General features: G+C 36.5%; 2 protein-coding genes across 5 annotated transcripts; one reads left to right on the top strand and one right to left on the bottom strand.

Moving 5' to 3' along the window:
- Window positions 1–1,006: 1,006 nt before the first annotated feature.
- Window positions 1,007–11,066, bottom strand: phf6 (PHD finger protein 6). Of its 3 annotated transcripts, none has more exons than XM_060885605.1 (11): window positions 10,917–11,066; window positions 8,540–8,720; window positions 7,822–7,923; window positions 6,626–6,759; window positions 6,500–6,546; window positions 6,137–6,300; window positions 5,813–5,956; window positions 5,194–5,298; window positions 4,412–4,545; window positions 1,813–1,945; window positions 1,007–1,691 (listed from the first exon to the last, which is right to left on the bottom strand). In XM_060885605.1, the coding sequence occupies exons 2-10, from the start codon at window positions 8,669–8,671 to the stop codon at window positions 1,813–1,815; spliced, it is 1,095 nt and encodes a 364-aa protein (XP_060741588.1). In that variant the 5' UTR covers window positions 8,672–8,720; window positions 10,917–11,066; the 3' UTR covers window positions 1,007–1,691. The 3 variants fall into 3 exon arrangements, with proteins under 3 accessions (XP_060741588.1, XP_060741589.1, XP_060741590.1); XM_060885606.1 differs by having other exon boundaries at window positions 8,540–8,701; XM_060885607.1 differs by lacking the exons at window positions 1,007–1,691; window positions 1,813–1,945 and adding an exon at window positions 1,965–2,237.
- Window positions 11,067–13,878: 2,812 nt separating this feature from the next.
- On the top strand, window positions 13,879–25,327 carry cab39l1 (calcium binding protein 39, like 1). 2 transcript variants are annotated; one of them, XM_060885026.1, is made up of 9 exons: window positions 13,879–14,098; window positions 18,280–18,472; window positions 18,569–18,733; window positions 19,055–19,173; window positions 21,158–21,326; window positions 21,411–21,470; window positions 21,605–21,670; window positions 22,087–22,230; window positions 22,975–25,327. In XM_060885026.1, the coding sequence occupies exons 2-9, from the start codon at window positions 18,356–18,358 to the stop codon at window positions 23,164–23,166; spliced, it is 1,032 nt and encodes a 343-aa protein (XP_060741009.1). In that variant the 5' UTR covers window positions 13,879–14,098; window positions 18,280–18,355; the 3' UTR covers window positions 23,167–25,327. The 2 variants fall into 2 exon arrangements, with proteins under 2 accessions (XP_060741009.1, XP_060741010.1); XM_060885027.1 differs by lacking the exon at window positions 13,879–14,098 and adding an exon at window positions 16,923–16,951.
- The last annotated feature ends 1,630 nt before the right edge of the window (window positions 25,328–26,957 follow it).

The raw sequence follows: 26,957 nt of genomic DNA, 5'->3' as shown, positions 1-26,957 counted from the left end.
CATCACAAGCTTATACAAAACCTAATTCAGCAATCTGGTTTCTAGGATTTTTTTTTTTTTTTTTTTTTAAATACCACCTGCGTGTTCTTGCAGTTGTATACCGGCTCACAATGTTTTGTAGTGCAACTTGCAAAATTTAATCCAAATGATATAAATTAGATAATTTTTAAACCGTAAATAGGGTATTAGAACAGGAAAACAGCAGAATGATTCATGGGTACATTTGACATATTAATCTCTTAATTGGCATGAGAAATGATGCAGGAACAAATAAATGACTGAATTACTGAGCAACAAAGTTCAGGTTGTTCGTTTCAACTTTCAACCTCGTGAAAATTAACCCTGCAAATGTGAATCTTTAAGCACAAGGTCCATCTTTCTAAAGCTAGTAGGAACTAAAATGTGAAACTAGTAAGCAGCAGTCACACTGGTTTTTTATCATCCACTCCTGTCAGGTGCTCCCAGTCCTATTGATCACCTAGACATCAAACATCGTAAGAGGGAAAACTTTCTAATTTTTTAATAAACTGTCCCTTTGGAAAAGAACAAATAATGAATCCTGATTGGTTCAAGGACCTGGAATCAAATGCCAGTGTGTTGCAATTGGATAGTTAATAGAACACTGAGAATAAAATCTAAATACACTCTTAAATGCATCTCCTTCTTAATTAAGCAGAGACCTCTTCAAATATATAGTCAATCCATTATATTGATTTATAGCTTTAAATTTACAACCTATTCAAGTGTAACTAAACCCACCCTAACATCTCATGATTTTATATTATGCAGCACTGTTTATACGACCACAATTAGAACAATTTAGAGCTCCAGTCTGTTACATAACAGTCTGATTAATAATATAGTATCAGTAATACATGTCCTTCGCTGTTATTGTGTCTTCTAATGCTATGTGGATGCATGTAAATATTTTAAACAGTTAGGTGAATCTTCAGCGAAGTGATGACATTTTTCTAAATGCATGAAGGAAGGACTACTACAAAAGTCATTGTAAAGAAAAGTGCATGCTAGCCAATGATCTTTAATCCTGACTCAAGACTATAAAGAAAGTCACAGATATTCAACAATACTCAAGATTATAATACAGTAGTAAAATATAATACATGATACAAGAGAAATAAGAGGTAAAGATAATGTCAGTTAATTGACAGGAAATTAGAGGGATAGGCTCATGATTTAGAAGAGAATAAAAACAACCAGTAGGCAGTCTCAAAAGAACAGGTCCAGTCCAAATAGTAGTATGATAAGAAAAGAAACCGGGGAAGAGAGTTCCCATTGGTCCAGTCATGAAACCTTCATTTTTTTTTATTGTCTCACATTTAAAATGTTTCAGGCACAGAGTCAAACTAGTCTCATAACTATAATGTTATTAGGAAATTTCCATTTTTTTTTTATTTAAACACAACCTCTTTATAAGTGGAACTTTATTATTCTGTGTCATAGAAAAAAAAAAATCTTCAGTCTCCTTGGTGGGCTTATAATCTGTACTTGCCACTCTCAAACATTCTTGAAAAATTAAGATAAAATGGCAGAGAAATGTATGGCCTGTCATCAATGGATATGGGGTTTCTGGCAATTTGAGAAAAACTGAAACGGTCAAGATTTTGAACTGGCCCCTAGGTTGTAACTGAGCACAATAAAAAAATATTTTTCTTCGTTCTCCAACACACCATCTGCAAAAGACAAATGTGATTAATTAGCATTTCTGTAAGAGCCACCAAAATAGTAACGCTCACACAAAATATAGGATTTCCATATGAACAGAAAAGAGACCTTGAATTTCCAGAAACTCACCTAGTTGCCATTCAATTGAGATGGCGGAGGGCTTCCCCCACTGTTATTGGCAGCCCTCTCTCTACTGCGACTCTCCCTCTCTTCATCTTCTTCATCCCGCTCCTCGTTTCCACTGTGGTTCTTACAGTACAGTCTATTTTTGTAAATATGCATCATTTAATCGCCAAGGTCAGTGGATGCATTAATTATTTGATTGTAACTATTGACTTAATCCGGGCTCACACTGCGATTTTTCATAATCCTTCGCGATTGTTGCTTGTCAGACTGTACGAACGTGATCCCCATGTCACCCCATGATCAGGATCTCAGTTGTCATCATGTCAGACTGTACGACAGTTATGACGCGTCAAAATCGGACGCACACAACGACTTGTCCAGGGTTTTACGTCATCAATCCGTGACACGTTCAGACCCGCGTTCTCTCGCTAAAATGGCAGGTAGCAGCAAATGAAAACAATGTGTAGCGTTAATTTTGTTTGACAATCCTTGGTTAATAAAAACATGGTTTTTCTGACTCGTTTCGACTCATATCTTCCCTGAGGTGGTTTGAAGTTGTCTTCTGACACTGCCAGCACTTCACCGGAGGAAAAAAAAAAACGATCGCAACGGCCGTTAATCGGCTGTCAGTGACTATGTCAAACCAGCGTTCAAACAGTACAGATTTTACCCTAGGATTCTAAAAATCTTTTAGAATCTTCTAAATTTGTCTCAGATGACCAAATCGTGGCCAGAATCGCAGTGTGAGCCCAGCTTTATTGAACTGTTATTTGAAGAGTAAAGACAAGATAAGCAGAGTTTGTACAAACAAGTCACAGCATATTTCAATTAAACTGTGGTGGACCCCATATTAAATGAATAATTATGTCAATACATATTTGGATATTGAAAGACTAAGGTTTTTTAATTGAAAGTAACTTAGTTGAAAGTAAATAATGAAAATGAGTTTAAAGTTTAGACTTTCAGCTGTAATTTGAGGGTCTCCTTCTTTTCTTAGATCCAAAGGTAAATGAACAATTGGCTACTCAGCTATTGCATGGAAATGTGTGTTCTTCTCATTACTTCACTTAAAAAAGTAAGCAGGTTTCAAGTATGGCATTTGCATTTGGAATTGCATTAACTCTTAATATAAAGTTCACACCCAATGTTTCACTATATGGTACATTCTTAAAAAGAAAGCAAGCATTGATGAGCTCAAAAACAAAACGCCCCAAAAATGTAGAACCTCAGAAAACAACAGTAGTGAACAACAGAATTTTTGTTCCCTGGTGAAGAAAATCTCCTTCACAATAATTTGCAAAGATCTCCATCCAGAAGTTAGGTGTATCTGTGTCAAAGTTAATCATCAAGAGAAGCCTTTAGCAATGTACATACAGCGGGTTAACCACAAGATGTAATCTATTGTGGAGCTACAAAAACAGGAAGAGCATATTAGTTTGCTAAAATCATTCATTTAACGTCAGTATACTCTTGGAGAAAAGAAAGAAAGAAAAAAAAAAAAAAAAAACACCAACTTCTAGATGAAACAACCATACCAGAACATACTGTAAGAGAATGATAAGAAAAGGGTAACAGCAATGGCAGAAACCACTTATGCTTTAAAGCATACCACCACATCTTATGGTGTGGGAATGTATGGCTAAATAAAAATGAACTGGCTTTATTATATTTATTAAGGATGTGACTGGATGATTCAGAGCAGCTATTATAACCATAAAGACTTCAGAATGAATCCCGTTGCTTTTGTCAAATGCTTTAAGGTTAGAAAGCTGTACAATGATGCGCATACTTCTAAAGCAAGTCAGAATTTTAAAGAAGCAACATGTTCTAAAATGGCCAAGTCAATCATCTGACCTGAATCCAATTCAGCATTGATTTCACCTGCTGAAGGCAAATCGCCCCAATAACAACCAAGGAAATGAAGACAGCTACAGTAACTGCTTGCTAGAGTATCACTAGACAAGAAACTCAGCATCTGGTGAAGTTTATGGGTTCCAACTTCAGAAAGGCTTTGACAAGTTTGTGTTTGTATTTGTTGAAGCACTTTTGGATTTTATTACTCTACTTTTAGGACAAAAATATTCTAGATCCATCAAAATGTAAAGGCATCTCTTGTACACACAAAGCACACAGATTTTTAGTTCAGGATTCAGGCTCGGTCGTTTAGAATCACTGATTTTTTTTTTAAAGCCAATCCTTTGTTTGTTACAAAACCAGCTGATATTTATTTATGGTCAATCAGACTAATTTCATTGATGACAGCTGTATGATCATTACTGTTGTACTTGAGGCTGAATGTGATTGGTTCATTTTGAACACATCAATTATAAAAGGGTGTGCACATTTATACAACCAGGTTACTGTTTTATTCTTCCACTAAAATGCTGATTGTTTTTATCTTTGTTTATACAGAATAGTTCACATTAAGGGTACAAAAAGACCCTGCCATTTCAACAGGGGAATGTAAGCTTCTATATCCATAGTATATACACGAGGCGTTATGAACACTATTATGATCATCAGTGCTAAAACCACCCGTCTAATGCAGCCGAGCTTTACTCTACTTCTCCCCAGTTCAAAGAGTAAGAATAAAAATATTTACTTGTAAATGCCTCTGGCCATGTTCTCTATGTACTTGGCCTTGTCTTGCAGGCCGCAGTGGTAGTGGTAGGTTTTCACACATGCTTTTATCTCGCATCCAATGGTAGCGCCGAGCTGACCACACAAGGTGCATTTCTAAACAAATTCAACACATTTGCCAGGTCAAAAGTTAAACACCTATAATGTGACTTTACTTAGACAATCTGTTCTCTGCCTGTATGAATGAGAATATTTATAAATAGAAATAACCTTCTAAAATGCATGTTATATTAAATAACTACATAAACCTCATTTGTTTCATTTAAAGATAAGCATTATATAATGGGAGCTCGCATAAAAACATGATAACATGAAAAAATTCGAATGGAAACTGCAGCCTCTGAAGGTTCTGATGTGTGGTTTGACACGTTCTTTGCTGATGCTTATTAGCATTCCTGCACTGTAACTATAGCCTACAACAGAGTAATAATCAATCGTTTTCATCATGGAAAAGGTGACTTGTCAACTACTTTTAGAATTATTGCTCTACTAGTAAAAATGGATAGCTGTGCAACCCCTAGTGCTAGCATATGTGACAGACAGGAGGAAAAAAAAAAGGGATGGAATAACAGTCTACTTGTATACTATATTAGAAAGCTAGACTTAATGGGAAGGCAGATCTGCTGTGAAGAGCAACTCAGAAAATTTTTTATTTCACCCAATACTCAGTAAGTGACAGTAACACTAATAGACTGCTATACATTCTTCAGACTCTTAAAAGCTCAGAAAATGAAAAGAGCTCACCATTCTTTTCCCTCTCCTTATTTCCTGAATGACTGTTTTAATGTCAAAGTTACCAAATTCTGCACGTGATGTCGTAGTGAGTTGGACAGTCCCTGAAGAGAAAAGCTGCCAAAAAAAAAAAAAAAAAGTTGTCACTCACTCCAAATTATTTAATTAAATTAATTATTAATAATATTTGTTACTATGCATTTCTTGTTCTTCTAATCAGCAGCAATGGTTATTTTTAAGGCAAGATCAAGGTAGGTAAAACATGACAATCGGTAAGTTAAAGTATCTTGCAACTTTTCAATAGTGCATGTATTTTCTGAATTTCAGTCATTTATAAATGTGTGTAAAATTTTTATATATATATATTTTTATTTAAAAAAAAAAAAATTATATAATATATATATATATATATATATATATATATATATATATATATATATATATATATATATATATATATATATATATATATATATATATATATATATATACATATACACACACACACACACATCATATCAGATATTACAATAATGAATCATTACTTTCCAGTAGTACTTTCCAGTGTTTTATTGAAAAGTGATATAAAAGCCCCAGTACGATCAAATGATGATGCTGACATGGAACTCACCATGCACTTATAGTGGGCAGCAACCTTTTTTGCGTTATCACAATGGAGAACACCACGTGTCTGATTCTCCTCATCACCAGCATGGCAGAAACCACAGCGAAGGCCTGACTCACTAGGGCTGCCCCTCAAAGGGGAGCGGTCCCTCTACAACCACAACCACTACACATTAGCATGCTTTTTGCAAAATGATTGGTTGACACAATCAGGAGATTTTCTTAAGAGTAAAGACAAGACAGTCATCAAAAAATACGTGTTATGTTTTACTTTAGCTGTAAGAACTTCAAATAAGAGTGAATGAGTGGGGAAGAAAACATAGGGTCCTACATTTGAAGAGCTTTCTGTTTCATCTACGCCTTGTGAAGAAGTTGAACGTGCGTCTTCTGACTGGCCACGAGGTACACCTCTGATCCGGCTCTTTTCAAATCTGCCACGGCCTCTGCTCCGGGGTGGAGATGAATCGGAATCATTTGCTGGGACTCCTGGATCCTCTGTCAAAGTGTACACATGTCAAATATATTTAGCACATAAAAAATTATGAATTATGAGCATTTAATGCTTTCATGCCAAATAATTTCCATATACGCGTTAGAACGGTCTGTTAGGTTTGTAATATAGAATAATAAAGCTTCTTCTTTAATGTTATAGTTATATTATAATAATCAAATTATAATAGTAAGCGTTTATTACCATCACTGGCATCTTGAGACGCATCACGATGTTTACGACAGTAAACACTGAAAAACCGAAATAAAAGACTATCAGCTTATGTTTTTTGGAAGATAAATTTATATTTAAAAAAAAAAATCCCGTTACAGGTAGATGCCTTGTGAGGGGTTCTCCTTGGTCTGAGCTTTGTCCCACAGGGCACAGTAGTAGTGATATGTCCTCCGGCATGTCTTAACATCGCAACCTATGGTAGCCCCTGGCCGGTGGCAGGACGAACACATCTGGTTACACAGCAAGAACATCAAAAAGAACATTTACATTCTTTTGTTTGCAAATTTTTTTTTTTTGCCTTTTGTCCAAACAAGGTTAGATGTGTGGCAGAATTAAATGCAATCATAGCACTTATAAATAAGCAAATGTACTAGTTTGTATCCAGTGCTGTTCGAGAATGATCACATTAGGTAAAGAAGGCCAAATAACCTCAGACTATGTCATACATGCATAATAGACACATAGGATTTAACTTATTTAGCTCTATTGTGCCATAGCTGGTTCCTATTTAAACAAGGACATTGATAATGGAAAGCATCCACCTATTAGGTTTATCCTACTTTAAAAGGCTGGATTGAATTACTCAAATTGTAAAGAATATAGCTGGTTATTTACACTGCATTGTATTTACCAGTGATGTGATTGCACTGGATTTACCATTGTGAAATACTGAAAAGAACAAATGTTGTTCCATTATATTAAAAGGTCTTCCCCAGTGCATCAGTCAATAAATGTGAAATAACAAAAAGAAAATTCACAAATCCTTCTTCAGTTTGGCAAAACCTTTTACACATAACAAAACCTCACAGAAAAATGTAAATTAAAGTCTGTTAAAGTACTTTATTTAACGTCACTATACGTTCTATTACTCTAGACTTCAGTCAGCTTTCACATTACATCCTGAATGAAAAGATAACCCAGTAAATAAAGATCTTTAATAAAAATGTCTCATATTTAGAAATAAATCTAGTCAAAATTAAATAATTCATTTGCAACAACCACAGTCTTGAACTGTCGTTTTTATTTGCACACAGCTCCTAAAAAAACGACAAAAATGTAAAGACATTTGTATCAAAACTCTGCTTGCCCAGTGGCATAATTTCAATATATTTCTATATCTGGATGGTTCTGCTTTTGATCGCCTTCTTCTGCTCTGCACATATTTTTCCCTAGGTTGATTTTGTATGTTATATTTGTTAAACAAATTAATAAAATGTTGTCTAATAGTGGCAACATGAAATCCTGAAATCCACTATGTCTGATGTAGGTTTATTAAGACGGTTGTCACTTACCAATTTGTTTCCTCTTTTGATTTCTTTTTTTACATCTTCAACAGAAAATCCCCCAATGTTTTCACTGTCTGAGTGAGATGTTACTAGAGCAGATGAAAAAAGCTGCAAAATAAGAGCAGAATTTTTTATTTTAATATGTAAAAGCACTAAATATTTAAGCAACTTAGAAAGGTGACACTGTGTTTTAAAAAAAAAAAACCCAAAAAAACAAAAAACAAACGAAACTGTTAAATCATTTCAACCATGCATTGAAACCCATGGAAGTATTTTCACAAACTATTTTGAGAACTAGCTGCAAACTATTTGTGAATGTATGAACTGTAACATAATTCAAATGTAAATTTCGTGTCAATATTTTACTTCATCACATATGGAGACTGACAAAATTTAAATGGAAACGCAGGTCCCTTTGCATTTGTATTGAATTTGGATTTGACGTCACAGTCAACTGCCAAGGAGGAAAACGTGCTAAACAGACGATTATGCCGATGCTTATCAGGAAAATCAGAAACGCATTGAGCGTTCAGTACATTTTCCTTCTTGGTCGTCAGCTGTGACTGACGTCACCTCCAAATACAAATGGCAATTTCTTAAAAATAAGTCTGGAACATGCTTCCATAGAAACCACTGTCAGATATTTGATAATTCAATTTCAGTAACCAAATTGACATGAACAAGCTTCTGGAAGAGGTCTCTTTTTTGTAGATTGTCCACTCACCATACATTTGTGGTGAGCTGCCACCTTCTGGTTGTCTGATACTAGGAGCTGACCACACTCTTTCTCTCTGGTTGTTCTACAGAAGGCACATTTTCGCAGGCGCAATGAAGCTCCTTTCCTTTGCCCTGACATAGCTAGACACTTCCACTCTTCGGTTGAGTCCTTAAAATTAGCAAAGATGCTGTCAGTAAACAGATGTGAACAGAAAAAGGAATAGGATAGTTATTATACTAATTACCATATTATTTACAAAAGTGATTCAATTCAAATCATCTTTTGATTGCAAGATTCAGGGTGAACAAATAGTTTTTTTTCCCTTTTGTAGTTAACTTCATTTACTCTAATTAATTTACTCCATAAGTAAAACTGCGAGATATCATGTTGATTAAAAGACATAATGCTGTAACCAAATATGCGGAGCATATAACAAATAATCAAAACCGCTAAACTACATTTACACTGTAAGCAAATGTGTCAAACAGACCATGGATTGAGTCCTGAAACAAAGTGTATATCATAGGAAAAAATGTGATAAAAATATGTTTACCGCAGAAGATTTAAGACGTAACATTTAATTGTATATTTAAAAAATATGACATGTTCTCCTGACTTCATCAACTCCTTACATACATTTTAGAAAACACGTCTTTAACCTCATTATTTAAAGTGAGTGTTTAATGAAGTAATTGTATTAATAATGTCAAAGAAAACTAACGGGCATGTGGTAGGCTAGTGGTTAAAGTGTTGGGCTATCAATCAATAGGATGGTTGTAAGTTCAAATCCCAGATCCACCAAGCTCCTAAACTGGGCCCCTAAACCTCAATTACTCAGATGTATGTGTGTGTGTGTAATATATATTAATAATATATATACACACACACACACACACATACTACATACATATACACATACATACACACACACACACACACACACACACATATATATATATATATATATATATATATATATATATTTTATATAAAGATATAATGTAAAAGGTGTCTGCTAAATGCTGGAAATGTAAATGTTAAATCAGTTATTTAGTATTTTTGTGTCATAACCTATTTAAAGACAGGAAAATTTATAGATCTTCCTAAAATCTTAGTTTTGTGCATTTGCAGGCGAGCATCTATGCTAACAGTGTGATAGTCGTGGTTATGAGATTATTCAAAACTTTAATATGGTTAAAAACATCAGTCATGACGACAGACATGTATAAAAGGCCTGTGTGACTAAACACGACATCCATCTGTGGGTAAGCAATGGGCTCCGTGTGGGGAAATAGCTAGATAGAAATATGAATATTTAACTCATCATATCAAACGTGTTTTGGTCAAACAAAGTCAACATTCAGGTTAAATAGTGAAAAGCTGAAATTAGGAAAATCGCCTCAGAAAAAAAAAACGCGCGAAAGTGAAACCGAAGCTAAAGACGCTGAACTCGAACAACCATAACGTCCAGATAGATCCTTAGAACACCTTTAAATTAAACCGGATTAACATCGCGTTTAATATTTTCACAAGAACTATGGAGTGAATAGTGAACAGTGGCGCAGCTTGTTAGCTCACTAAGAAACTCAAAGCCAGGACAAAGCTGAGCTACAAAACTAGTGGCGCAGGGTCGAGACACAAGCCTGAGGATTTCACTGTTTTCTTACACTAACGTAAAAACTCTCGGTTCTGGTTCATCTAAAAAAAACAACAACAAAAACACAACTATTTTTTGGTCAAATCGTTTTTTCCGCTTGGCTTCAGCGTTAGCAGGCCTCCTACCACGATAAAGCTCAGAAACACAGAGCAGCAAGAGCCGTAAAAACACCACACAACGTGCACAAGTACCGTGTAGTAAATAAACATCCCAGAACAAGATCTCCAGAGTCTGAATGAAAAGTGGAGCAGAACCACATCAGACCCGTTTTACTTCATGTGTCCGTTAAAAGGTGTGAAAAATAAAAAAATCCCCACCTAGGCCCTAAACCCTAAAAACTGACATGACGGTTCAGAAACAAGACAATTTAATGTCATTGTATTCTACACAGTGTTTTGACACCGATGCTGATGTTTTACTGAACGTGTGGTAAAAACATAACTACAGATTCGACACAAACACGTACATCGCGTTAAGGCCCGAGTTTCATGAGTCGAATCAGGATTCGATTCGTTCCTGTCAACTTCATTTTGTAAATAATTTGAATCAGAAGGAGAATATCTTCACGTGTATTAGTGTTTGGTCGTATTTTAGCCTCGTCCCGTGTCCCACTCCGCCATAAGGCGTTACATCAAACCAAACACACAGAGACTAGAAACATTACAGTTCCTCACTCCATCAAACACACACCTTGTCTCTGATAAACATCATATAATAAGTCCTTACCACCGGCCTTCTATAATCACGTTACGCTATTAGAGACGAGAAACAGAAGGTTGAAGGCTTGAACCTCTTCCGTCTACTGAGCACTGAACGGCTGCAGTTAGTTTCTAACCATTGCGGAGCTTTCAAGTTACGTTGCATTGGCCACTGCAAAAAAAGGCGTGGTTTGTTCACCACGGATGTGACGCCACGCCCCCTACAGCTGGCCTTGTCTCATTACACCCTCATGCTCCCTATTTATGTTCCCTTTACCACCACGAGTCTACATAGAAAACAAAATACTCTAGGAAAGACTTTACTGAATGAATAGGACGTTTGATTGGATTGTGTTTAATGTAGATATCCAAGCAAATAAAGGTTAACAGTATGGAAAAAACAAACGTTTTATTGCATTTCTCACAGCCCTTCATAGGCTGTGTGCCAATATTATTTTAATAACCATTTCTCCTTCAGGGAAATTGCCTTTCCATGTCGTTATCATTTTAAAAGTAGATGTGAAGCTTGTTAATCCTTAAATGTCCAAAAGAACAATTCAAATGTGATGACAAGAAGCAGAATTTACTCAGAAAGCACTGTGTTTGATGCAATTTCCTTTTAAAACAAAGCAAACCTGTGGGTAGAGATGTGCATGTACAGATATATAAAGTTGAATTCCAGAAAATCAGTTTGATTTGATTTCTTAAAATGATGTTTTACAGTCAGCTCCAAGACATTTGTGGCACCCTTTAAGTGCATGTGCAAAAATTCATTAATAAATAAATTGCTATGAGTAATATTCAACAGCCTAAAGTTTTGAGGAGACTATGTGATTATATATATATCTTTTTTCCAAACATCCAAGATTTCAAACTATTTATTGGTAGCAAAATAAAGAATGCTCTCCATGTAAGAGTAGCTCAACTCAGCATGCTACTTCAAAATGCTTTGGGGAAACAGAAATTGCCACTAGTGAGTTAGAATAGGGAAGTACAATGAAAAATGTGTGTGTGTGTGTGTGTGTGTGTGTGTGTGTGTTTTACTGTTTATGGTTTGTGAGTTCCAAAATCATAAAATTGATTGCTATCTATCTCTCTATCAATTGGGTTTAGGGCAATGGAAAAGTGTTGCTTGCTTGGTAACTAAACCGTATATGTTTATATAAAATGTCTACTGGATGGAACATAATTTTCCCAGGATTATATGCTGTACATTATATCTACTGCACTATTGTGCCGTTGATGAGAATGCACTGAGAATTTCAATTCAATTCAATTCAATTTATTTGTATAGCTCTTTTAACAATTTCCCATTGTCTCAAAGCAGCTTTACAGAAGTATGGAAACAGAAGAGAGAGAAAAGGAAATAAATATAGAATAATAATAAGATGAAGAAAAAAATAAGAATAAAAGTAAATAAGTGAATATATAAAATTAAAGTTTGAAATTAATTTAAAAAATATTAACTTGGGGGGGCATGGTGGCTTAGTGGTTAGCACGTTCGCCTCACACCTCCAGGGTCGGGGTTCGATTCCCGCCTCCACCTTGTGTGTGTGGAGTTTGCATGTTCTCCCTGTGCCTCGGGGGTTTCCTCCGGGTACTCCGGTTTCCTCCCCCAGTCCAAAGACATGCATGGTAGGTTGATTGGCATCTCTGGAAAATTGTCCATATTGTGTGAGTGAATGAGTGTGTGTGTGTGCCCTGCGATGGGTTGGCACTCCGTCCAGGGTGTATCCTGCCTTTATGCCCGATGACACCTGAGATAGGCACAGGCTCCCCGTGACCCGAGGTAGTTCGGATAAGCGGTAGAAGATGAATGAATGAATGAAAATATTAACTTAAAATTTATGATACTATATATCTATCCCTACCCCTAATGAGCAAGCCGGAGGCGACGGCGGCAAGGAAAAACTCCTTGAGATGATATGAGGAAGAAACCTTGAGAGGAACCAGACACAGAAGGGAACCCATCATCATTTGGGTGACATTCTACAGTAAATAGTGTAAATGTAAATAATGTCCTTTCTACAACAGTTTATAATAGTGCAACCGAGAGCTCCTGAGGAACTAATGGGTCATTGTAATCTCTGAGTTCAGTGCAGACCTGATTGCTGATAAAGACCAGGCCATACAGCTGACTGACACAACATTGATTTAAAAGAAGGCATGACAGTCTCCGGGCGGCTTCATTCACAACAATCCCAGAATGCACTCCAAGTTCACCATGAGACAGAGTACTGTAAAGTGGCGATAATGGGTCATGGGTCGCCTGCTTTTTGGTGGGAGCATATTTGAGCCAGTTGTATAAAGAGGCAGTATGATTAGTAGCATTGACCATTGAAAGGTAACAGGGCTGCCTGCATGCATCTTGAGAAAACATGTTGGGCTAAAGTGGGCCACAAGGAAGAACTTAAAAAAAAAGGTGTCTGTCCTTGAAATCAAAACCTCTAAAAGCATCAGTGTTGTACAGTGATGGGAACTGGAAAATATGATTCATACAGTTCCATAGACATGAACCAGTTTTGTGGTGGCACATCATGAATGACATCTGATAACCTTGGAATGGGGAAATAGGAGGTCTATGTTGTTATCAGCCTGTCATTTTAATTTTCTGGACACTGTTAAACATTCACTTTATGACTTGGGCGTGAAACAGAAATTATGCAAGAGATTGATGCAGGAAGCACCATCATTACATACATGTCTGTTTAATGGAAAGAAGCTACTGGTAGAGACGTTTTAATACAGATAGATTTAATGCATTTTAAGATTACCGCTTTAACTATTGATGGAAACCTGGGTGTAATCCTGGTAATAACCCTGTTTGTTTGCTGTCTGTTCTAGTTGATAAAATCTGTTTGCATCAAAAACAGCTACTAATATATCAAGGGGGAGGAGGAAAGGGGGGGATCCCTTATCAAAGATCCTATTGGTCAAAAATATGTCAATCATGAGCGGTGGGCGGATCTACAAACACTCGAACTTCCCTGATAGAGTTATTCTTCGGTGAAGGGCTTCAGTGAGCTCCAGACGATAAACGGCTGACAGCAAATCTGATAGTTTTCTCCAGCGCCGAAACCATTTTGAGGCGTGAACAGCGTGTACAAAGTTATTTAAATTCTGTTTTCGTTTATTTTTTTTGCTGCTCCTAGACGTTTTCTTTCGAACGACTTGCACAAGTGATTTTCCCAAGTGTGAAAAGTGAATGTGGTGAGTAGATCCCACTGGAGCTCCTCTCACAACCTGCTAAACTGGCTCATGTTCATGCTAGCTAATGTGGCTATTCAGAAGAAGTTAAACCCAGCCTGCTAAGTGTCTTTTTATCTTATTTATTTGTTTGTTTGTTTGTTTGTTTGTTTATTGCAAATTCGTTGGTCGTTTCTGTTTAACGTTGACTTGGGTTGCAGTGTTTTTCTGTGTTGTTCGTTAGCACCGCTTTTATGACTGTAATTCAGTTGCGTTAGCTTGCTGTCATTGAAAAAAGTTCAGTACCTCAGGAGCTCTGCTCATGTCTGTGTAAAAAACTAACCCTTATTGTTAATCCTGGCCACATCCCCGCATATTCTGATATTGTAAACATGTTTATGTTTTGAAATAATCTGCCTTTTCTGGTCGAAGCCGGCTTAAAAAGTTAGCAAACTCGCTTAGCTTGCTAATCAACGACAGGAAATCGACTTGCCCTAAGTGAGTTACCCAGGGGGCTAACGCTAGCTAGCGAGGCACAAAAAGTCCAAAATGGGCTGAAGATGAATCACACAGGTTTTTGTTTTTAGTACTTTAGAAAGCAACATAAGTCTTTAAAATCTAGCTTTTAAAGATATTTTCATCAAACTTGACCGATACCTGCTGGCTCTGTCAGTCATTTTGACTGGGTGGTGGCGATCGATAGCTATCAGACTTCAGCTTGCTTGTCTAGTAGCTTAGCCAATTCGGCTAAATAACGCTGGCTTGGTTAGTGGAGCTCTACATCATGGTGGTTCTTTATCATCTCATGCCTCACTGTTTTATTAGCGTCCTGCAAGACTGCTGCGAAAGTCTAAGGAATAGCAACACAAACTAAAAGTGATGTTAAACTTTTAAAGCAAGCAGACGTCAAAAATCCACTTGGAAAATTCACTATATAATGTATATAAATGATGATAACTTCCACCTTGTATGTTTTTCAAAGATTCAGTTACCTGATCCTCTAGTTAAATAATAGAATGTGGCCCTATTTTACTTTTGTTCATTGTTCTAAGTGAATGTTATGTGTTTGTAATGTACAACAAAAAAAAGTCGGCATTGTTTCTGTTGAAGGTAAAGTATGCTTGAAATGTAGGCTGGTGAGATACTTGTTGACTTTGAGATTGCCGAAGCCAAAAGAACTTGTTTTCAAATCCGCAATGTTTTTTTTTTAAAATTGATGGAAATACTGAGAAAATGGACACATTTATATATATAGGCTTTAATCCAAATCATCCAGCCAAAATAACCAAGTAAAAGGTTTTAATTGTAGGTGGACTTTTGTTCAATTTTGCAGCTAAATTCAGGTCTATTACTTTTTAGACTAAAAGATCATCACCATGATTGTAGACGATAATATAGAAGGCAATAGGAACTTAAGCAAGTTCCTTTAAAAACACAGAAATAGCTGGCCAAAGAAACAGCAGCAACAGAATATTTAAATGTTTGTAATTTAGACAGCTTTTTTAATTCTAAATATAATAATAAATATAATGTTCTCCTGACTCCCTCAAAGCTATTAGTTAAATGGCTATTTGAGATAAAATCCTCAGTGTCTGTGATGTTTTGTAAACTGTAGAGAAAAAACAAAACAAATAATAAGGACTGTGTACATCCTACCAATCAGGGAAAGGAGACATCTCTACTTGCCTGTCAGTTCACGTGTTCTTGCTCATGCAGCCCACATGTGTGTGTTTTGGAGGTGTGGTTCTGAGTACATACTGCAAAGAGAGCTTTATCAGACTTGGCAGATGACTAGAGACAGACTGCTGCTTGAAACATGAATGGGGCCGTGTGTAATGGGGCAGTGCCTGTATTATAAGGAGTCCCACCCTTCAGTACAAGAGCCAATCAGCTTATTATTAAACATATAAACACAAAAAGTTCAGGCTTATCAGGTGTTTAAAATGCGTATGAAAGTCCTTATTACTGATAAATACGATTTGTCTCTTCATGCCAAATCAGTAGCCAGTTGACGTAATATAACCAAGATAATGTGGAGTATTGTAGGTTGTTTAATAACAGCTAATCCATGTAAAGGCTATAAATATCTTGCCTAAGAAGTTAAGAGTAATGAGAGGTGGTAGAAAAGCACCCCGCTTGCACTTGATTGAGTTTCTAAAGATGTATAGGGTCAGACACAACGTTGACCATTATTATCACAGACTGATTAATAGCTAAATACATCACACTGATGACAGAATAATTTTAGAAGTGGTTTGCCCTGGTTTTTTTGGTCTTATTAGTAAAACGACATTTTTATATATGAACTTATTTGAGTTTTAAATACCGTCAGGAATCAAAGAAATCTTTTTTCTTTTAAATGCTGCAATCTCCATCTGGCATTTTGATTTTGCTCACAAAAATACAGCCAAAAAAGCATTTTTCTCCCCAACCAACCAAAGGATGAGCCAGAAGAGTGAATCTGGAATGATTAGAGCAGGCATTTTGAACACTCAGATATTAGGACACTTCCTGGAAGCCGCATCTCCTTTCTCCAATATGATGCGCTCTTGCTTTGTGTCGGGGCAAATGGACAATATTTGCAGTTCCCAATTGCACAGCTGGTAAGATAATTATGCCTTCACTACTCACCTTAACACCATAAAGAGTGGAAATGCTCTTTTTCCTGCCTTTTATTTTTAGGTTTTGGAGAATCCATTAGCTAGTTAAGCTATTTTTAAAAAACTTGCATGACACAAATAAATTACTTCTTGAAATATTTAACTGTGGTGTGATTGTGCTTTGCCTACATATTTCTTGTCAACTTCAGTTGCCTCATAATCTACACTTAGAGATTAAGTGAGCACCCCAAAAAAATAAATGAAATCCTGAGAAATGGTCTGTATATCAGTCCAAACACTCATAGAATTTTTTTTTCTGATAAGTTATTAAAGATATTCACTATTAATTATAAAAATGTACTAGTTAGTGGTTTCTTCTTTTACATATTACCATAGGCATACCACCCCCAAGATCTTGCATCTTTTTTCCTTTTTTATTTATTTTTTATTATTCATATATTATCATTTTTATGTATGAACATTGATCTTAAAATGGAGCATTTTGTAATTTATTTTTGAACCAAGGATAAAGCTGTTCCTTTGCTGCAGGAAGGAAAATCACATGGTTAACTCTGTTGTGGAATTTTGTTTGATAGACTGCAAAATTCTTTGCATTAAATGACACAGTCTTCTTGTTTCAGTGCGTTCGAAGAATATCATCTTGACGTCACCTGTGACGTCTGTGTGACAAATGTTGGTGACTTTGAATAGCAAATCGTTGATTCAGAAGTCTGTTGACAGTCACAGGGGGGAAAAGTCCTGACATGTAATTGGAGACTGCATCTCATTTCTGTTTTTCTATGGTCCCACCTTCTACAGTGCAAATAACCTTTATTTATTTTATATATTTCAAGTTACTTCTACCATTTTCTCAGTTTAAGCAGGAACTGTACATCTTAACTTCGATGCTTTTGATAAATCCTGATTATTAAATTTACAATAAACCATTAGTTAGGAGCTTACAGGTGATATTATGTTATATTATAGCTTGATCCATTAAATAACCACCTCTCACCAGAAATTTTTATGAAAGATGGGTTTCTCTTAAGCTGGTACTGACTCAGGCATGGTCCACCTTGTAGATCTGAGTTTTTAGAAACTAGCTGCCCTTTTTTTTTTTTTGTTTGCACAGTTTGTTATGATCATTATCTAGTGCTAACCTCTGCATACTTTTAGTTGATTCTGTAACACCCCAAATAACATAGAGGTCTTTATAAGACGAGGCACCAATGCTGAAAGAAATTTAGACACAGACACACACATCCACAACATCTTGTGAAGTACGGCTGCCATGGCAGTGCCATTACTCTCCAGAGAATTGGTGCAAAGAAATGTCTGGTTAATGCTGGGCCTGTGACCGATCATTTCTATCGCTGGCTGACAAATTATGTAAAGCAATAGTCATTTCCTCAAAGCTCACCTAGTAGAAGTATCTGATAGAAGACAGGTACATAATACCCTGGCAGAGCTGTGTATTTTTGCATATCTTTGTATTCATTGAAATACAGAGGATAAAACCTGATCAGCAAGTTTGCACATGACTTCAGTACTTATTTGTCTCTAATACCAGAGTTATTTTTAATGTCATACGTTGTATCATTACAGATTTTGTATTTGTTGGTTCCTTGGAAGGTGAAAGGTTTCTTGCTTCATCTAAACCCAAGCAAACCATCTAAACAACATGCCGTTCCCTTTTGGGAAATCTCAGAAGAGTCCAGCAGAGATTGTGAAGAATCTCAAGGAGAATGTGGCATGCTTAGAGAAGCTGGAATCATCTGACAACAAGAAGAGTGAAAAGGTAAACGACAGCATTTATGCATCAATTAAACATTAATGATCTGTGCATGACAAGGCAGTAGTCATGTGAGTGATAAGAGGAAAACTTTTTCAACAGGTTGCTGAGGAAATTTCAAAGAATCTAGCCTCGTTGAAAGAGGTGTTGTGCGGCACCGGAGACAAAGAGCCTCAGACTGAAGCAGTGGCCCAACTGGCACAGGAGCTTTACAATACCAACCTCTTCATCGCCCTCATAGCCAACCTGCAGAGGATTGATTTTGAGGTGACTTTTCTATTTGGATTTATCTTTAGTTTTTGTAGCTTTTAATACATTTGGTGTGTGTGTGTGTGTGTGTGTGTGTGTGTGTGTGTGTGTGTGTGTGTGTGTGTGTGTGTGTGTGATTTATTATATTTAAAGAGGGATACAACATTTAAGATGCCGTTTAGCTGCTACTATTTTTTGTTTTTTTTAATGGGTTTGTTAAATTTGTTTTTCATTTATTTGTGCTTAGTTATGTGGCTTTTAATTTCTGGTTTACCTTGTGCATGCATTTAGATTGATTTAGCATTTGCACTCAATTGGGCTTAATTTTGCTCACCAAAGGGAAAGAAGGATGTGGTTCATCTGTTCAGCAACATAGTGAGGCGTCAGATTGGTACCCGCACTCCAACAGTCGAGTACATTTCCTCCCACTCTCAGATCCTCTTCATGCTGCTGAAAGGGTGAGTTTTCCAAGCCTTAGGGTGCAATAATGATGAGCACATTCCTAAGAAAAACATTGATTATGCTGTCAGTTCCTGTTGTCTTTACTGATATGTTGTTTTTAACCATCTTATCGCATCAGAGTGTACATTTCCTGTTTCTGTTCTTATAGCTGCAAGCACTGGACACCTTTTAGTCCATAAATGATGTCATTTTAAGTTAATAGGCTAGTTTATTTCTCAACATTGCTTGTTCTCTCCTCTCCATATTCACAAACATAAACAAATATTTGTTTACTAGTATAACAGGAAGCTGCATTGACCTCTTGCATGAAGTCAAATTTGATTTCCTTTGTGACAGCTTTCGATGTGTTAGCGTTATTTTAATGGCGAGAAGTTGTTGCTGGTTTTGTGCAATGCTGCCCATTGGTGCATGTGTTGTTGATTGTGCACTCAGATTTGTTAATTTATCATTAGTCTCCAGGCAAATCCAGCTGTGCCATGACATTGCATTAGTGGCACCTCAAACTGATGTAGTGTCTGCCTATTCCAGTCCAGGTTTTTAGCTAGTGTTCAATAAGGGAGCGAGAAAGAGTGTGTGGAAATTGACCATTGATTATCAAGGAGAAAAAAAAAAGCATACCATATAGACCAGAAGTTCTGAGTTGATTCCAAATAACTGTTTTATCCGAATATTTACCAAGCAACTTAGCAACTGCACCTAGTTACTATTTATTATTAAGAAAATGCAGTTTAGTCGCTGTTTGAAAACATTATGTATAGGATTAAATGATTAAAATGATGGCAATTCAGATTGGATTAGTAGGGGATGAAGGGTAATGTAATTATTGGCTTTGTTTCTCTGGAATGTTAGACTCCTGGTGCTGTAGGTGGGTTGATGGCCTCTGAACATGCAATGATCAGCGTGTGTGGCCAACAAAATGGTCTAAGGCTCAAAGCTGCCCTTTTAGGTAAAGGTATGAGATATAGCAAATGTATTAGGGCTGTGCATTCATTCAACAGCAATACATAACAGGCATAGACTTAATGTCCACGTTATTAGGACAACATGTACAACTGCACATATACTTTTCTAATCAGCTGGTTATGTGGACCAACAAAATGCATGAAATTGTTGGCTATATAAAATCTCTGACTTTAACTGTGGCATGGTTGTTGGTGCCAGATGGGTGGGTTTGAGTAACTGAGAAACTTCTGATGTCGCAGGATTTCTCAAACCCAACAATCTTTAGCGTTTACACAGAATGGTGCAAAAACACTGAGTGAACAGCGAGTGACCTTGTTGCTAAAAGGGAGTCACAGAAAAATGGCCTGATTGTTTTGAGATGCAAGGAAGGATAAACGGTAATTTTAATCACTCTATATAACTGTGGTGAGTAGAAAGGCATCTCAGCATGCACAAAACAATAAACCTTAGGATGGATAGGCTTCAACAGCAGAAGACTTCATCATCTTCCTCTTCTGTCAGTCAAGAACAGGAATTTGAGGCTATCGTGGACACACAATCGCTCAAGGTAAACTTTTTCTGTCGTCAGCTGTGCAATTTAAGTGAGTCTGTAGCACACCTCAGATTCTTCTCCTTGGATGACAAGAGTGGAACCTGGTGTATCTTGTCTTCTGCTATTATACACAATCCACCTCAAGGTTTGATCTATTGTGTGTGATACTTTTCTGCTCTCCAACAACCATGCCATGGTTCAAGTCTGCCTCATGATTAACAGATTAGATCACTGCATGAATGTGCTACACTTGGTCTTTTTGAGTGTATGTCTAGAAATAATATCCGGTCTAAATGGTTAGCACCAGATATAGAATAATAACACGGATCTTTTCACATGGGGAAATTCATGTCTCACACAATTAAAATTTCATAACTGCTAAAAGAACCAGATTTTTCAGAAGCTTCTTCCTTTTTTTTCCTGAACAATTAGCTATCTTTTAGTAATGTCTTCATTGGTAGCTATGTATTCTCTGATAATTGCAGCTATGAGACTCCAGAAGTGGCTCTAAACTGCGGCATGATGTTGAGAGAGTGTCTCCGTCACGAGCCCTTGGCCCGCACTGTTCTCTTCTCTGAGGACTTCTATTGCTTCTTCCACTTTGTGGAACTCTCCACTTTTGACATTGCCTCAGATGCCTTTGCTTCGTTTAAGGTACAATTATTCAACTTACCTGTTTACATGACTTCAGTTAGAAACAAATCCCAGCTAACACAATAATGACACTTTTTTTTTTAGGATCTCCTTACAAGACACAAAATCATGTGTGCTGATTTCTTGGAGACAAATTATGACAGAGTAAGCACCACTTTCTCTAGCTTCCTATAATGTTTTCTATTCTTTATAGTACAATTACTAATAGTTTAATGTGAACAGTGAGGTTTGCAGAAATACAACTGTGCATCTGATTGAAAATCTTGTCAATTTCTCAGGTATTTACAGAGTACGAAAAGCTACTGCATTCTGACAATTATGTCACCAAACGGCAGTCACTGAAGGTAAGGATAGATTCAGGACATTCAGCTGTTCAGACACACACAGCTGTGTTGATTTTTTTGCTTTGACTGGCATATCCACATATTTGGGTAATTGATCGGTCTGCATTTATCGGTAAAATGAGTCATGTTGCTGGTTGTTGCAGCAGTTTTGTCCTCTAAAATAGAGATGGTCACTTGTGTCTTTTAGCAATCATACTGATCTGGACAATATTTGTGAATAGAATCGTGCTGTAGATAAATGAGCTGAGGCCGATTTAAACATCAACTGAGGTGGACATTCAATATGTATTGTTTTTAATGAAATCTTACTATGTTTTAAGAACCCATCGAAAAATACTTGTTGATGTAAAACATAGGACTGACAGGTGCTTGAAACTGCTTTATTGAAGACACATTCTATTTCATTCCACACACAGCTCTTGGGAGAACTCTTGCTGGACAGACACAACTTTACAGTCATGACCAAATACATCAGTCGAGCCGAGAACCTGAAACTGATGATGAACATGTTGAGAGACAACAGTCGCAACATACAGTTTGAAGCTTTTCATGTCTTTAAGGTATGTTTCTGTTAATTCTGACTATTGTGTGTCTAACAAAATGAATTGTTGTACTGTACGGTGCAGAGCCAAAATATTGTTGTTAGTGTAATGATGGCTCCTGTTGGGCAATAATGCAACTTTATCATGTAGTGGGATAGATTTAATGTCACTTTCCCATGTTAGTGTATCAATGTCTTTTGATGTTTAACTTTATTTTACATTTCTTGCTAATAAACCATGTAGCAGTCTATAAGTAAGGCTTTCTTTTTAACTTTGTTCACTACATAATAACAGGATAAAGAGACTAATAACCTAATGAATTTGAGATTTAGCTACATCAAAAATAGCTGAAAATGGATAGAAATCTCTAATTATTACAGGTTAGAATTACACGATTACAATTAATATAGTCACAGTACCAAGTTGTTGACAAGCACTAGGTACAAAGTTTAGGTTATTGATGGCTGATATAATACATAGATAAATGCCTCAAAATGTGGAAACTTGCACAGAAGTTATTGTAAGCAAAAAAAAAATGCTTATTCTTAGCTGTTTGTCACCGGCCTCCATGGGGGACAACTTACAAATCTCACTTCAACTGGTAACGGTACTGCCATTACAAATAATGACAAGGATTGATGAAGGCTGATATTAAAAAGCAGTAAATGAATACAGGGTTGGGTGTTATTTCTCATTTTAACCGCCGTGATGCTAAATTAGTAGAGTGGCCTCGGCTTAAACTTAATCTGGTGTGTTTATCAGGTGTTTGTGGCAAATCCAAATAAGACACAACCTGTTTTGGACATCCTGTTGAAGAACCAATCCAAACTGGTGGACTTCCTGAGCCAATTCCAAACAGACCGCTCAGAGGACGAGCAGTTCTGTGACGAAAAGAACTATCTCATCAAGCAAATACGAGATCTCAAGAGGCCCGCACCACCAGAGGAAGCATAAAGGACAAAAGAACAGGACTGAACAGTTGGGATACTGACATGTTTTATGCAGTTGAGGAAATAACAAAGAAAGTATGACAAACAGGCCTCTTCCCATTTCTTTGCAGCTGACATCCAAAATGTGCAAAAAAATTTAGTCAATATGTGCAAAAAGGTTTTTTTTTTTTTTGTGTGTGTGAGAATTTGCTGTGTGAAAGCAAGAGGGTCCCAGTCACTCTATGCTCCAAAGCTTTTCCCCCTTGTTTGTGTTTGATGGATTATATTGAGCCTTCTGTGTTTCTGACAGTTTTTTAATGGTATAAAAGCAGTTTAAATAATTAATTGAGAGCTTTCGGTGTCGGTTAAAATTTTTAATGAAGCAGGAAGTTTAGTGCTTAAGGAGGAACATCATGTCAGTCATTTTGACTACATTTCAACTTTTAAGTAGGCTTTTAAAGCTGTTTTTAGGGGTGCATCAAAAGCATTTGAAGCAAGGGTGTAAATCCCAGAGATGTCATGGGTTTAGAAAGTAAAGCACAATTGTAATTCCAGCTTTAATATAATATTTATTATAGCAGTTTTCCTTCTCATCAAAAGCCAGTTGGAAATGTGTTTATACTTTCAGAGGAGAATTTTCTATATTTTTAGGAATTTTACAAAATTTTACCAGATTCCAGCCTGTAATTAGGCACTTACAGACTTCATGGTCTCATTTCTGACAATGTGCTCACTTCCCCTAGTGGTTACATTATTTCAGCAGCATTGATTGGTTGATTCTCTTGAATTACATTGCCTTTCAACTTTTATTCTGTTATTCTGTATTAGTTTGGTCAGCATCTTATTTTAACTGGATGTGAATTTTTAAAAATTGGGTATTGTTACATATTAGCTGTGAAACTAATTCTGGGTTTGCATACTTCACTGATCTACACATAATATGTGGAACATTAACCTCTTCACATACACTGTAAAATTGTAAGAATTATGATTACGGATCCATGTTTGATGCTTCTCAGGTGCTACGTTTTTAAATTTGAACCTACTCACATGAACCTAGAGACCATTGAAGCCTTTAACAGATGTATCCAGTTCTCTCTCTCACACACACACATTTAACACCATTTTATGCCATCATCATGTACTGTCTACGTTGAATGAGTCAAAGCTGTGGTAATGTGTTTTCTCTAAGTTGCGTTTTTAGGTTCAAGTTTATTTTGCACTTTTCGGTACAGCTTGGTAATTGGAAGGTCTTTTTGACTGGAAATGCAAAACAGGATTCTACTGAAAGGCCCTTATTGAATTAGTGAATTTACCTTAAGTTCAACCATTTATTCAATGTACTCTGTTTGCACAAATTCTTCTCTTATATACCTCATAGGATTTGAGTTGCTTAAGTGCTGTGTACTTATGTGCCCTACCCCCATTTAGACCAGTTTTATATTCATTTACCATGGTCAATTATGCAAGGAAATGTAAAATCTTACAACCAAATTTGACCTTCAGTTGCTGAATAGGATCTACAAGGGACAACATTAACTGTGATATGTGCTGGTATGGTACTCTTGAATGTGTGTGCTGACGTTTTTTTTTTTTTTTTTCTCCGTGTATGTGGATGTTTTAGTTCTATAAGACTTTATAGAGTAAAAAAAAATCGTTTTTCAATATAGCATGATTGTGCCAAGGCAAGCAAATGTGAATGGCAAGTTAAGTGCAAGGTTTAATAAGGACATTATGTATGTTTCTGCCTTAGTCTTTTGCAAACCATCCATTTCAAGCGTGACCGTGAACCTTTATCAATACAAGATAAGTCTTTCTGTCCTAAGTTAACACAAGCTTATCTTATTTTGTTTTATAAAGCTTAAACCTATATAAAGGCCAAATTTAGGATGAGTGGATTTAAAATGAATCTAATTATTTAGCTATATAGTTTCTATTAAGATTGGTTTTGGACAGGATGCAAATGCCAGCTTTTGAGCTGTTGAAAGTGATTGAGAATAAAAATGCTTATTAAACCATTCTGGCTTCAGGACTGGGTTTAAATATACATTTTACTAGTCCACTTTCAGTTTCCTGTATGTTTTCAGTTGTCTGTTCTGCTATATTAGGATTATAAATATGTACATAAAAGGTTTATTTTAAGAAACAAGTGTGAAGACCTATTGGAAATAAAATAAACAACTGTACATGGCTCATCATTCATCCTTTAAAAAAGTAACGGAGAAACAACTTGTTCAGTTTTGCTAAAGATCAATATGTACTGCTTGCATTTCTGAAATATATTAACAGCATTGCTTGTTTGCAAAAAAAAAAAAAGCTGACCTAGTACAGAAGAAATGGCCATTTTATTAGTGGGGATGCAGGTACAATGCTGGATTGAGTACTGTGTATATACACAGACTTCCTCAGTGTTTTTTGCTTCCTGTTCCACAGGATCAAATTTTCTTCAGGGAAGAATTCCCCAACCTTTTCGTAGACTTAGTTCAATCCTTGAGCTGTTTGAGGGGAAACACTACATGCTGCAGTGATGTGGCTTAAAATGAACACTGGACTTTCTTGTCTTTCATGGAGTCACTATAAAATGCTGCAATTGGTGCTCTGGAGCCATGAGCCTCCTCCACTCTCCTCTGTAGCCTCACCACAAATAAATTATTAGTCAATGGTACAAAAAATGTCATGACTTTAAAAAATATATAATTTTTATGCCAGTGCTATAACAAACAATAAACGTTATTCTTGCCTGTAGGGGTGGGGTGTGTGTGTGTGTGTGTGTGTGTGTGTGTGTGTGTGTGTAACATTGTTGAGAGATGTTATTGCTTAGTGGTCAAGGTGATGGGCTACCAATTGGAATGAGTTTGAATCCCAGGTCCACCAAGCTACTATTGTTGGACCCTGAGCAACAATAGTGAAAAATTAGATCAAGTCACTCTGGATAAAGGTGTCTGCAAAATGGCATAACTGTAAATTGTTGGAAAAGGTTTGAAAGTAGCTTTCAAGTAGCACTTGTCTCATCACTGACATGTTCACTTTATATTTTGACAGGTTATATTCTATTAAGAAATCGAGGGCTTTTTGGATTCTTATCAATAGCTTATGCTTTAAATATCTACAGACGTTACAGGAGCTTTGATGCTCCTCAGAGCAGTTAAAACAATTTAAACCTCATAAACAAAACATGAACCAAGTCATTGAATATCAAAGCATTGGCATAGAAGCTCCAGAGCTATTAGATTCTGTGCATGGTTGGGCTCAAGTCTCATCCAGCTCCATCTGCAGCCTCACCACAGCAGCCTCATGCTCCATCCTGGTTGCCTGCACTTTCCTTGCACACTCAATCTTCACTTTCTTCAGCTCTCTTGGGCTAATTCTATGCACTCGTGCCTAATCTACCGATTTCCATTGGCTTTTCTCAGATCAGCCCTTAACTTGTTTGCCTCCATGACCTTTTCTTGGCTTTGTATAGCAGGCTCCTCTAACTGAACACACATTTTTGAATTTCCAGTCTGGGAGCTTCACCACAAAGGTTTGATGTGCTGTCTTGCTGCTTAGTTGTTCCTTAAACATTTTGCACTTTTGCCCTAAGCCTCCATCTCTGTCTTTGTATTTTGTTCAGGCTGCCCAGATTGTTAAGATGTACTTTTTGTTCCAGATGCATGTCACTCTCTCATTACAGTCTGTGTTTCGTTATTCAAACAAAAGTTCTGTGAGTCAACTAGATGATTGTGCATATATTAACTGGATACTCATCTGCTTCAGGTTCCTCCTCTTGATTCCTATACTCAGTTCTGTCAGATGGCAGATTTATTGGTGTACAGG

This window comes from Tachysurus vachellii, chromosome 13, assembly GCF_030014155.1.
Source record: "Tachysurus vachellii isolate PV-2020 chromosome 13, HZAU_Pvac_v1, whole genome shotgun sequence".
NCBI lineage: Eukaryota > Metazoa > Chordata > Actinopteri > Siluriformes > Bagridae > Tachysurus > Tachysurus vachellii.
The sequence above is the reverse complement of the archived record's forward strand: the minus strand, read 5'-3'. Positions and strand labels throughout refer to the sequence as shown.

What these genes read in the sequence shown, in the direction of transcription:
- phf6 (XM_060885605.1), bottom strand. Translation starts at nt 8,671, where the DNA reads ATGTCAGGGCAAAGGAAAGGAGCTTCATTGCGCCTGCGAAAATGTGCC. An exon ending in CAGCTCACCACAAATGTATG is followed by an intron (nt 7,924 to 8,539) that starts GTGAGTGGACAA and finishes CTTATTTTGCAG; the next exon opens with CTTTTTTCATCTGCTCTAGT. An exon ending in TAAGGAGAGGGAAAAGAATG is followed by an intron (nt 4,546 to 5,193) that starts GTGAGCTCTTTT and finishes GAATTTGTTTAG; the next exon opens with AAATGCACCTTGTGTGGTCA.
- cab39l1 (XM_060885026.1), top strand. Translation starts at nt 18,356, where the DNA reads ATGCCGTTCCCTTTTGGGAAATCTCAGAAGAGTCCAGCAGAGATTGTG. An exon ending in TGCAGAGGATTGATTTTGAG is followed by an intron (nt 18,734 to 19,054) that starts GTGACTTTTCTA and finishes TGCTCACCAAAG; the next exon opens with GGAAAGAAGGATGTGGTTCA. An exon ending in CTCTTCATGCTGCTGAAAGG is followed by an intron (nt 19,174 to 21,157) that starts GTGAGTTTTCCA and finishes TGATAATTGCAG; the next exon opens with CTATGAGACTCCAGAAGTGG.